This window comes from Pagrus pagrus (assembly GCF_965226575.1).
Source record: "Pagrus pagrus genome assembly, chromosome: 14".
Lineage (NCBI taxonomy): Eukaryota > Metazoa > Chordata > Actinopteri > Spariformes > Sparidae > Pagrus > Pagrus pagrus.
The window spans coordinates 13,647,975-13,660,561 of record NC_140198.1 but is presented as its reverse complement, the minus strand read 5'-3'; the positions used below and the strand labels follow the sequence as shown (position 1 = coordinate 13,660,561).

At 41.9% G+C, this 12,587-nt stretch overlaps 1 protein-coding gene and 1 long non-coding RNA gene across 3 annotated transcripts; one reads left to right on the top strand and one right to left on the bottom strand.

The window, feature by feature from the left end:
- Window positions 1-698: 698 nt before the first annotated feature.
- Window positions 699-8,739, bottom strand: stip1 (stress-induced phosphoprotein 1). Of its 2 annotated transcripts, none has more exons than XM_084374060.1 (14): window positions 8,614-8,739; window positions 6,066-6,275; window positions 5,827-5,968; window positions 5,323-5,464; window positions 4,917-5,082; window positions 4,694-4,820; window positions 3,751-3,853; window positions 3,271-3,391; window positions 3,034-3,130; window positions 2,810-2,934; window positions 2,665-2,701; window positions 2,451-2,554; window positions 1,373-1,545; window positions 699-1,277 (listed from the first exon to the last, which is right to left on the bottom strand). In XM_084374060.1, exons 1-14 carry the CDS (start codon window positions 8,620-8,622, stop codon window positions 1,205-1,207), a joined length of 1,629 nt encoding a protein of 542 aa, XP_084230186.1. In that variant the 5' UTR covers window positions 8,623-8,739; the 3' UTR covers window positions 699-1,204. The 2 variants fall into 2 exon arrangements, with proteins under 2 accessions (XP_084230186.1, XP_084230187.1); XM_084374061.1 differs by lacking the exon at window positions 8,614-8,739 and adding an exon at window positions 7,465-7,616.
- Window positions 7,492-10,723, top strand: LOC311269715. The gene is made up of 3 exons (XR_014624134.1): window positions 7,492-7,567; window positions 10,148-10,181; window positions 10,268-10,723. It is a non-coding gene; the product is annotated as an uncharacterized lncRNA (long non-coding RNA).
- Window positions 10,724-12,587: the final 1,864 nt, after the last annotated feature.

The window sequence follows — 12,587 nt, the reverse complement described above, 5'->3', positions numbered from 1 at the left end:
ACAATCTGGAGATAGATATTTGCCATAATATATTTCTAATGTTGAAGATGGTATTTTGTGTGTTTGGCATATTAACACAGACGAGCATGAATATTTACACGTTTGTATGCAGAATCTATCAATTTTACTCTAATTTTACTGCTAGTCTACTACTGCATTGAGTCGGTACCTACATTTTTGGTCTTGTGGTATAAAAAGCCCCCATTGACCCTTAAAATACATTAAAAATTCTAACACTAAACTGCACCATTTATATAACACAAATATAAGTTTCTTTAATTCTATATACAGAATAGAGGAGAAAAGCGGTTTATTTTTGATACCTAAAGTCCTGTACCAAAGCTAGCTTGAGTTATAGCTACAAATAGCACACACGTCACTACGGGGCAAGTTGTCTCGGTGCTTTTTAGGGCAAATCGTCAAACATTTTTTAGCTCCTAGACCTATAAAAAAATAAGATGCACACATGCCCCACCTGAGACATTTCTGCTCTCACAGGTTTGACAGCTTTTGTATCAGCTTCTTAAACCTCTATAAACTGTTTCTCAAACAAATGCTTTTGGATGAGTACAAAAATAATACCCAACATTTACAATCTGCACCTGGATGGCTAGTAGTTAGGACAGATTCAGCTTTCCACCTGAGGTGAGGGAGATGACCAAAAGAGAGGAAGCACTGAGGAAAACAAACTAGACAGCTCAACTTTAAAGCACCATGTTTAGTCAAGCCTTAAAGAGGACAACATGTTGAACAAGGCTGACAATTTCAATTTCTGATCTACAGTACATTACAATCTTGATTTTGAGTGGAGAAATTCTTATTTTTTATAGGAGACATAGGTATATGTGAATTGCTTTCGGTTGGATTTCCCCTTTAAAACACTGAGCGTGCTGGTGCACTGAACTGTGCTGTTTATTTCAAGATGTATTTCAGCATCTGTACACATGAATCCAGTTTTTCAGATGACGTTTTCTGGAGTCCTGACGTTGTGATGACACACAAGATGCTTTGTTAAATACAATGTAAAAGTTGTGAAACTGATTTTTAAAAAAACAGAACATACACACAAAGTCTCAGTGAGACTAAGGACAATATAATTTTGAATTTGAAGGCAAGAAAAGAGAGTGTAATATTTTGGAGGGAATTTGCACATTGTTCCACGGTTGTCTTGGAGTTTCCTCACACATCTGGATCTTGGTTGTTGTCAACGAATGGCTATCAGTCCGACATCAATGAGTTTCTGAATCTTCTGAGCAATAACTGGATTCTTTAAGTGGCTGAGGATCAAACAGAAAAATAACCATTAATTATCGTTATCAATCATTAAATTCTTCTCGCAGAGAGAGAGTGACACTAAAGTGGGCCAACTTACTCGCTAAGCGCCTGAGGGTCCTTCTGCATTTGCTCAAGGATCATGCGCATGGCTGGGTCACTCATAATCTGCTGCACCTCGGGATCAGACATGGCTCTTTTCTTCACTTCCTCAGGACTGTCATTCCTCGTGGCCTGGCTGACCATACAGCGCTGCATGCCTTCTGTGGCTTCCTACAGATGGAGAAGACAAATAATGAAACAGAAAATTAAGTCCTAAAAACACCAACAACAGAGACTATTTCAAAATTTCATACCTTTATCAAACAAATATTTTTTTAGACTTATAATTGTATGTCTATGTAAAATTACCTTGCTTGGTTTTACAACTGTTGTAGCACGAATATGGTCGTATATGCATGTAGATAGCCACAAGGAACTGTAGTTAATAAAGTTGATCTACTTTATTAATAAAAATCTGTTTACATGGAGCCTCAGCAAAGTGTCACCTCTATGATGCACGTGACCGCGCTACCTTAAAGAACCACTGCAATGAACAGGCCATTTGTTTGCATTCATATCATCGTCTCTCGCTTATGCAGACCTTGGTAACACAAACATGTAGAAGGTAAAGACACTGTTTTTTGCAAGAACCAACACAAACGTCCTCTTCTACTCCCAGTGTCCGAGGAAGTGAAGACCCACTGGATTAACTGTATGAAAACAACAACTGGAAACCTTTAAGACTGTGCGTGCTGACCATTTTACTTCAGACTGCTTTCTCAATGACGGCCGGCAACGTAAAAAGCAGGATGTACTTTAAAACTCAAGCTTAGCGTGGAGTTCAATCTTCAAAGCTATACGTTTTGCCGATGCTGGAAGTTAGTTTACTCTGCAGGTTGATCTGTTGAATTTAACATTAGCACATCCGATGGCTAATGTGGCTTGTGTCTGTTGTAGCTAATTGTGTGACTGTTAAGCCTTGTACAGCCTGGAACAGTTGATTCTTACTGGAATTTGTAATATCATGTAAACACTAGCATTCTTCCACACCTTCCTAAAATCTTTTATGTATAAAAAGTGTTCAAGGCCTTGAAATTTCATGATATTTCTGAAGCGTGCAGTAACCTGTAAAATACCTTTGAAGAAGAGTCAAGCTCCAGCGCCTTCTGGTACGCATCCATAGCTTTTGAAAAATCTTTCATGGCCTCCAAGGCAGCTCCTTTGCGCGTGTAGCCTTTAACTGTGGACAGATTTATTTAAATTAGATGTAAAATCAACACCACTATTAAAGTTCGGTAATAATTAATACATTTCAATTAAACAATAATAAACACAAAGTTTCCAACTCACTGAAGGAGGGCTCAAGTGTGATGCACTCTTCACAATCCTGCGAAGGAAAAAACATAGAAAAGATTATAATTAGGTCATTTTTAAAAGTCACTTTTTTAGTTCAGTAAACTGACTCACAGAAATGCTTAGTAAGGATGTACTGTACCTTCAGAGCAAGTGGAAACTCCAACAGCTTTGTGTAGCAGGCAGCTCTGTTACTGAAGAGTTTAGCATCTTCGGGGTTTCTCTTGATAGCCTCGCTGTAATGTTTCATGGCTAAGGGGTAGTCTCCTGTGGGAAGGAAAAGACGAGATCATCTTCATACAAGTTCATAAAAGATGACTCCAAGGACAATCATCAGCTAACAAGCATTACAAATTTTGTGCGTACCTTTCTGGAAGGCGTCGTTGCCCTTGCTTTTCTCTTCCAAGGCTAATTCAGGGTTGATGTAGGCTATTTTCTCCTGCTCCTTCAATATCTTCTCTGCCTGTGGAATCAATTACAGCATCAAGCTATAAGTGATGGGGCCACTTATGTTTTTGTTCCCTGTACACATGCAGGACTGACTAAACTTTAACTAGCTTAAAAAGTTAAAATCATTAAGAAAAAGATCTGCTTGTACTCTACCTGTTGACACTTTTTCAGAACGTCAGGAGTACGATGCTCTGTCAAACTCTTGTTGAAGTACTGAGTCGCTTCTTTGTATTTCTCCTGCTTGAAGTATGAGTTGCCAATCCTTGCCAAGGCCCTATGAAAAGAGAAGGACGAAGACAAACATGTCATTACAACACAATGAAATGATCCGACATCTGCTCTCAAACAAAAGTCTTAAATTGAACAGAGAGGGAATTTGGGTTGTAATTCAACATCACTGTCATCTTTGGGAAGTCATAGCTCAACTCTGCCACCAGGTGGTTCTTATATAACACAATTTCTCTTGTCAATGTGGTTTTTCCATCCAGAATTTTTTTTTATAAATATTCTGTGGCCTTAAAATGGATAAAATACCAGTTCTGTCCTCTAGATTGTGAGTAGATTCACTCAAGTAAAGACATTAATGAATGAATGAATGAATGAATGAATGCAAATACTTCTTATCAAACTCACTTTGCTATTTGTCTGTAGTCTTCCCGGTTTTCTCTGCCAACATCAATGGCCTTCTCACACAGCTCTCGGCATTTCTCAAAGTCTCCCTTCTCGAAGTACACAGCTGAGGGGATAACACAAAGCAGTACACGTTCACATTCTCAAGCATAGATTAAAAGTCATAATCATGTCAGTTTTCATCTCTAAATGAACTGAGTCGAACTGAAACAAAAAAAAAAAAACTTTGGCTAGATGTAGAGTGAATGTGCAGTGAGGTGTGTCTTCTAAGTGGCTACACCTGCAGTGCATGTATAGTAAAGGGCTGTGTAAGTCAAAGGTCAAAACAAGAGATCTGTTTTTTGGGACTGTGTTGAAGTTTCTTAGCAATGATCCCTCTGATCACATTCTTTTTTTCCCCTCCATTTACTCCTAATCATTTCCCTGTCATCAGTCTGCTATTTTAGTCATTGTCAGCTATTTTCAAATGGCGCAGGTGAAAGGAAACAATAAAAAATAGCCTAGCGGAACCTCAAAACCAAACCAACTGTCATTACTGTATACAGAAGTTTGATTTCACAAAATATAGACACTTTATGATCAATATCTGTGCAAAAGGGATGTGCACACCTCGCATAGAAAATATAAATAGACGGCTGGTCTATTTTTGCGTTTGTACAGTGAATCCCTGTGGCACACGCATCACTTACACCCTGCTCTCAAACTTGGTGTAGACGGCCTCATTGATTAACAACATTATGATGTGTTGTTGGTAATCACATATTATTCCAAGGAGGTTTAAGTTGTGGTGGTCGATCCAGTAGCCGGAGCTCTAACCAATCTCAACCCTGATTGATTCTATATTTGAGAAGTTTGGGATCTTATCTGTTTGTTTAATCACTTTATGGGTAAATCAGATGAAATGTTTAAGTCTGGCATTTGTTTTCCAACATGTGACAATGCATACCTGCTTGATTAGATATATACGTCATGTTGGTGGGATCATGTTTGACTGCCTCTTCATAATGTTTCAGTGCTGCTTCAAAGTCCTTGTTCTTATACGCAGAGTTCCCCATTTCTTTTTCCTTCAAGGCCTGTTAAAAAAAAGGGAAATAAGAGGATTAAAAAACTTAATCTGACAAAATGGCTGAGGACTCATTGAGAGTGGAAAGCAGGATGAACTGACATACCTTTCTCTTGTTTTCTGGAAGGTCTTCCTCTTTGGGAGGAGGGGGCTGAGTCTCTTTGGGTTTGGGGGGAGGAGGGGGAGTGGGCTCCTCTTCTTCTTCCACCTCGGAGAGGTTCAGTCCCAGCAGCACAGACAGTGTGGTCATCACTCTGGGATCCTGCAGCTTCCTGTGAAAACAGTCGGATAAACAAATGCATTTCTAATGCTACAGTACTCAGGGCTACAGCACGCTTTCCAAATTAACTTAACATTTTTTAGTCTGATTTATTCAAATGTTTTGGTTTTGGCCCTTTTTCACCATTATGCATGCAAAGTAACCATCTTCTACTTTATCTATCCTGCTAAAAGACATCATTTCTTTGTCTTAAATCAGGGCATGTTGTTAACACTTTTGAAAATATACATACGTGCCCAGCTCTGAGGGTTTGTTCCTGAGCTGCTCCAGCAGTTCTCTGTAGCCGGGCTCTGACAACAGCTCACGGGTCCGAGAGTCACTCTCCAGCTTCTGATACAAGTTGGGCATGGCGAAGGGGTTCATCATTGATTTCTCTGGTGAAGCAAAAAAATCATTTTTGTTAGCGTAATTTCTGTGGTCACAAACAAACTTTCAGGAGGCCCACCCATCATGCACTGTACTAGGATTAAATTCACCAGCGCTTCTTCTATTCTCTAACCTGAACTACTTGCGCATTGTCAAGATGAATCACAACACTCAAACCCCAAGTGGGCTGCCTACTCTCCTTTTGAAAACTTGAGCACTCACAATGTGAGTTTACTTTACTGATCCTGTCAGCATCCATCTCTAAATCCTCTCTACTCGTGTAGGAGGGAAAAGTGACTCATCCTATATTCACATTGAAATTCAACATTTTCTGTAGAATAAAAGACACCACAATGTCCACAGTACATACCTGCAAGTCGGGCCTCAATGTTCTGTAAGCCCTCCTTTAGCTGCTGATTACTCGGCTCTTGCCGGAGTCCCTCGTGGTAAGTTGTTTTAGCGTCCTCCAATCGGCCAAGAAACTCCAAAGCCGTAGCTTTGCGGGAGTAACCCTGATTAATCAAAATTGAAAGAGTGTAAATGACCCTCTCAATTTTAATCACTATTTATCTGGTCAACTGAATAACAGCAGAACAAATGATATCTCACCTTGCCCCAGTCAGGCTTGATCTTGATGGTCTGACATGCATCCTGGAGGGCATTCTCATAGTTGCCTTTCTTGGCGTAGGCAGCAGAGCGGTTGCTGAACAGGACATGGTTTGAAGGGTCAAGGGCCAAAGCTTCGGTGTAGCAGCGAACAGCCTCATCGATGTTCCCCGCACTCAGCGCCTTGTTTCCCTGGTCTTTCAATGCTGAAACCTGTGAGGCAGGAAGATACAATCAAACTAAGCATTAAGAGAAACATTCCCAATACTGCAGCTCTCCTGCTCTAACTTCTATAACACAATCCCCAATATAGATCAGACTACTGAAAAGACATCTTACACAGCTGCCCCTGACAGAACTACTTAGCTCAACCACTCAGCTGTTCATGTCAGACAGGTGCAGCAGTGGTGCAGACACAGAGATGTGTTTATTTTGTCAAGGCACATTCACAGTCTTCCAGGGGCAATCTATTCTATAAGCCTGGTGGTTAGCTTATAACCTCACAGGAAGATGAATCAAATCTGCCAAAGATGACCCCATTTTCTAAAATATCAGTTCTGGTGTTGGTAGCTTGGCCTAGACTGAGAGGCAGTTTGAACAACAACTGCATGAAGACGTAAGCATGGTTAACAGGACCATTAAGCTGAAGCCCAGTTCAGGCTTGCAGAGGGAAAGCATAATGACGATGCCACCAGGGCTGTAGAGAATGAAAATTAAGTGTGCACAGATTGTTTTCAAACACCACTTGTCCCTTGTTGGTTGACTGATGTGGTTTGACAAGTTATCAGGCTGCATATTTACACTATGAGCCAGAATCAAGTTAACACTGAGCAGAGAGAAGTTACACTCTGTTTTAAAAAGGAGGCTCTCTATCCCTTCTGGCCTTATGTGATGACACTAAACGTGCATTAACAGTCATCCTGGGCTAAGAACAAGGTCTGTTGACTGCCGTGGCTTTCACTCCACAGTCCTTCAAACATCTAAAAAGGCAGAAAAGAGCTATTCCCTGCAACACTGTAGAGTGGGATGTTTTTGACTAGTACAAGTAAAAATAAGTATTAAAAAAAGTTGTTAATGATTCTCGTCCGAGTCTTGTATATTTTATAATTGTTTACTTATTCATTAGATCAGCTGAAACTAAATCAGTGACATTAGTCAAACAATATGATCCAAAGCCTTGGGAGCAGCTTCCTACTTAGAAAACCAGGGCTGTACTCAATAACATTATGGAAAACACACAAATAAATATGCAATAGCTCTAAAAACAACAAGATTGACAAGTATTAATCTTAGTGGGGCCTGGTTGTGGTTGATGATGATGATGATGACATGGTCTTTTGCATCATGAAATCCAAGCACTCTTTCAGCCATAAAGAATAAAAATACATTATAAAAGACACACTTTTAAAAAAATAAAATGGAGCCTGTCTTGACATTGAAGTGTGGAGTTCATCACAGCATCAGCACCTCTCTGACCCGTGAAGGTGCACACCAACTTTAGCTTGGTAGGTTTAGTGGCACCTGGGTGAGTTAGGTTGAGGGGTCGGAGTAGGCATGAAAATTATATTTTGTTTAAAAAATAAGGGGGGGGGGGGGGGGGGGGGGGGTATTTGATCAAAACTAACAAATCATGTGAAATATCTGAAATGGTAAACTGCAGCTCGTTGCAGAGGACGCGGCAGTTGACGACAAACTGCGGCTGTAGCCATGACAGCGGCACCGTGTGCATCTAGAATGATCCTCCGGTGTGAGTGCGGTGCTGAGGCCGATCCTAAAATACTCCTGCAGCATGTGCTACACGCCGACTGTCGCAGTTGCAGCTTGCCGATCTTCTGACACAATATTATAGTATATACGAATCGATTTGCGGCTTTACTACAGCTTTTTTTTTGTCCGTCACCCTGTAAATGATGGCGTTCACATTGTGAGCTAATGGTAACTTAGCTGTTGAACGGCGATATGCTAATTTAGGAGTTACTTAAGGGTATCTTACCGGTAATTTGCTAAGGGTTTACGAACTGCTCGGATACTTTGATCCACTAACAAGAGCTGCAGTGATGGCAAACCTTACTGTGATATTTTCAATGACAAAGCAACTGTGGCATAATTAACGCCAAGTCATGAAATGTTACGTTAGCTTAACAGTTAGGTTAGCTAACCTTGTGGCGAGCCATCAGCCCCAACCCTGCACAAATGAACAACCAGTTAACCTAGCTAAGTTTGCACTTTTCTGAATATCATTTAGCTAAACTTCACACTCGCTTTGTCGAGAATATCTTGTGTTGGGTCACAACATCAAGCCCAGTCTGATAACAACAGCCGAACAGCTACAACACATTACTACCGGAATGAGGCTAAACTGACAAGCTAGCTAACGTTAGCTTTTAGCAAACAGTGAAGTCCCTGGGTAAAGACTAGCTTAACTACACTAACCTCGAAATTATTATCATAAAGAGACTCCAAATTAAAGTTCCTCAGAGACGTACAGCAGTATTCCTAAAAGACGCAGGCGTCAGAATAATTTGTATGAAGATAGTTGCAGGATACTCACTTTCTCCATGGTGCAAGCATGAGGTTCCTTCCAGAAACTACTGCGGACTAGCGCCTCCCACTGAACAACATGCAGGTTGCCAGTTTGTGATGTAGAAATCCCGTAATCAGCGTACAGATTTGCGTGCTGCCGGTGAGGGTTTTCTGGGGTGCAATTTATAGCCCAACTAACTGAAACTTCCAGAAGACGACAGACAAACCCAGGAAGTGTTACAAGATGAGTCACGCTCCCCAAGCTGTACGGAGCCAATTATTATTACTTATTAAAACACAACCATGAATAATCTCTTAAAGGAAAATAAGGGCCCCAGAAGAGTGTTTGAAGTTGGAAAGGTGACAGGGTCCGCCAAATATAAACAAAGTAGTATGAAATTGTGTTGTCCTTTAAGGTCAGTTTGTTTATTCAGTCATGAAAATGTTTCACTTCTCATTAAAATGTCTCAATCAAAGTCACATGTGTGATCATACACAGTACATCTGGGACGTTAATAATTGTGTTTAATTTACTAATGATCCAGCATTTACAGAAGTGGTAACCACATGTACTCTTCTGTCACCTTGATTTCGCCCCAACCAGCAGTTTTTATGGAGGACTGAAACTGCCAAAATCAAAAGTAAATGAATAAATAAATACAGAAACTAATAGGTAAATAAATATGTGCAAAAGTGTATAAATTAATAAATACATGGAAATTAAATGGGAAAGTAAATAAATAGTTGAATTAATACAAAGTTGATTAAGTAAAGACACAAATTAAAGCAGAATAATCAATTTATGTCACATTTTATAAAATAATGTCTACATTTATTGTCTTATTTGGATAAATAGCATAATATATTGATTTTGACAGTTTCAGTCCTCCATAGATTTTGCGGGGCCTGTACCATCCCTATCTTACATTAAGTCATTATAACTGCAAGATGCTGCACATCAGAACAATGTTTTTTTAAGTAGTATCTCCTTTTGGCAAACATTGTATAAACAAACCCCATACTATGATCATATTTGTATTTAAAGTATTTAAAGAGTAACTCCATCAATTTTACACATATAAGTGTGTTTAAAGGTCTTGGTGAGTACCACTGCATATGTGAAAAAAGTAGTATGAAGCCTTTTCTGTCTCCAGGGGAAGCTGCATGTAATCTGAGAAAGTATTGTGGGTTATGTAGGAGCCAGGTTTTGAAAAGTAAGAACAGATGTTATAAACGAGGCCATATCTGATTCTGCTGTATCGACTTTGATCATTTGTTTTTAAACGGCCCATAATGAGTCCTACAGTGTTATAGGGTTGCAAAGCAGACCAGTGGATTGCTTTTCATAACCCAGGGCCTACATTACCCAAAATGCAACTGAGCCACTGAGTTACATCACTGGAGGAAATCTTTAAGATTGCATGTAGCTTCCTCTGGACCCACAAAAGGCTTTATACTTCTTCTTTCACATATGCAGTAGTACTCCCCAAGACCTGTAAACACACTTCAGTGTGTAAAATTGGTTGTGACTCAATAACTGAATACTTGGTTTTGGACTCCAGAGCCGAGAAGATGGAAGTTCAGAGGTCACCAAGGGTAAGTTGGAACAGTGAGTTATGTTTCTCACCTTGAATAAAGTCAACAACACAAATTGTTTGCTGATCTATACAGTTGTTTCTCAGAGGCTGAGCTGTAGCGGAAGACATCCTGAATAGACCATTCATGCTGCTGTTGCCATGGATGCAAAGCCTGAGGAAGCACAAGACAGAGAAGCCATGTGTGTGTCAAGATCAAAGAGACTGAGCGAGGATGTGACACAGACTCGCTGAGGCTGAGCGTAGCCCCAGGCTGTGTGCCAAACGAAGGGCAGAGCTGCTAGGTGTGTAGCCTCTGCCCTCGTCTTTCTTTATAGACTCTCCAACAAGATGTCTCTATCTCTCTTCCTTTTATTTCGTCCCATCCCACGAGGAGTCAAGTGGGCTCCACATGCGAGCGGAGCATTGCAGCCAAACCAGGGCTGTATCAGATGAGATGAAGCTTACAGCATCTTCCTGTCTCCTCTACAGATTTTTAGTACACTCAAGTTCTTTGATCAGGATTTAGTTGCAGAAGGGAGTTACTGTGGCTTGGAGGATCCCATCAGATCCCATCTGGATGGCGCCGCGAACGGCTGCCTCGGTGTGCTGGTGCGCGTTGTTTTGTTTTGTTTTGTGCTTTAACTTTATTTTTTGTGACGGTACCCGGAGCTCTTTCACCAGAGAAGAGCTCATGAACATCAGGGCAACAACTCCAGTGGATTTTTTCCCCAAATTTCTCCTCCCAACCGTGGAAATTTTGGACATTTTGGTCAAAGGTGCGCTCACCTTTGCTCACGCAGCGAAACGCCGGTGGAGAGGAAAGCGGGCCGGTGCGCTCGTACGTCTTCGCCAGCGCGGATTACGCACAGCGTTACCGGGAATATTTCTCTCTAACGTGCGCTCACTGCCCAACAAAGTGGAAGAATTGCAACTGCTGTTGGGCAAAAACAGGGACTTTTCTTCATCTGCGGTTTTGTGCTTCACGGAGACGTGGCTGTGTGGACTAATACCGGACTCTGCGCTACAGCTGGCAGGCTTCCAACTGTACCGCGCGGACAGAGACACGGAACTTTCCGGCAAAACTAAAGGTGGAGGAATCTGTTTTTACATCAACAGTGGTTGGTGCAACGACGTAACAGTGATCCAGCAGCACTGTTCTCCTGACCTGGAATCTCTTATCATTAACTGTAAACCGTTTTATTCACCCCGTGAGTTTGCTTCATTCATTCTGGTCGGTGTTTACATCCCGCCGCAGCCCAACGTGCAGGACGCACAGCGCATGCTCGCCGACCAGATACTGTGTGTGGAGCGGACCAACCCGGACTCTTTAGTTATTGTTCTTGGAGACTTTAACAAAGGTAAACTCACTCAGGAACTCCCTAAATATAGACAGCATGTTAAATGCCCGACCAGAGAGGAGAATATTCTGGATCACTGTTACACCACAGTCAGGGATGCTTATCACGCCGTTCCCCGTGCTGCACTGGGTCACTCCGACCATGTCATGCTCCACCTGATTCCTGCCTACAGGCAGAAACTAAAGCTCTGCAAACCTGTAGTGAGGACTTCAAAGAAGTGGACCAGTGAAGCTGTGGAGGATCTCCAGACGTGTTTGGACTCTACTGACTGGGATGTGTTCAGGACTGCTACCAACAGTCTGGATGAGTACACAGAGGCTGTGACGTCATACATCAGCTTCTGTGAAGACTGCTGTGTTCCATCACGCACCAGGGTGAGTTACAACAATGACAAACCCTGGTTCACAGCCAAACTCAGACAGCTAAGGTTGGCAAAGGAAGAGGCTTTCAGGAGTGGGGACAAAGACAGATTTAAAGAGGCGAAGTATAAGTTTAGCAAGGCGGTGAAAGAGGCTAAACGACTATACTCTGAGAAGCTCCAACACCAGTTCTCAGCTAACGACTCTGCGTCTGTCTGGAAAGGGCTCAGGCAGATCACCAACTACAAGCCTAAAGCCCCCCACTCCTTCAACGACCGACGCCTAGCCAACGACCTGAACGAGTTCTACTGCCGCTTTGAAAGACAAAGGGACAGTCCTGAAACCATCCCCCACGACACCTCCCAACAGCTCCTACTCCAGTCACCTCCACCAATGCCCACCCTAATGCCCCCCCCCTCCCCAGTGACGACTCTTTCCATCCATGAGAGGGACGTCAACAGACTCTTCAGGAGACAGAACCCCAGGAAAGCTGCTGGACCAGATTCTGTCTCCCCATCCTCCTTGAAGCACTGTGCTGATCAGCTGTCTCCAGTGTTCACAGACATTTTTAACACCTCACTGGAGACCTGTCACGTGCCAGCCTGCTTCAAGACCTCAACCATCATCCCTGTTCCTAAGAAGCCAAGGTCCACAGGACTAAATGATTTCAGACCCGTCGCCCTGACCTCTGTAGTCATGAAGTCCTTC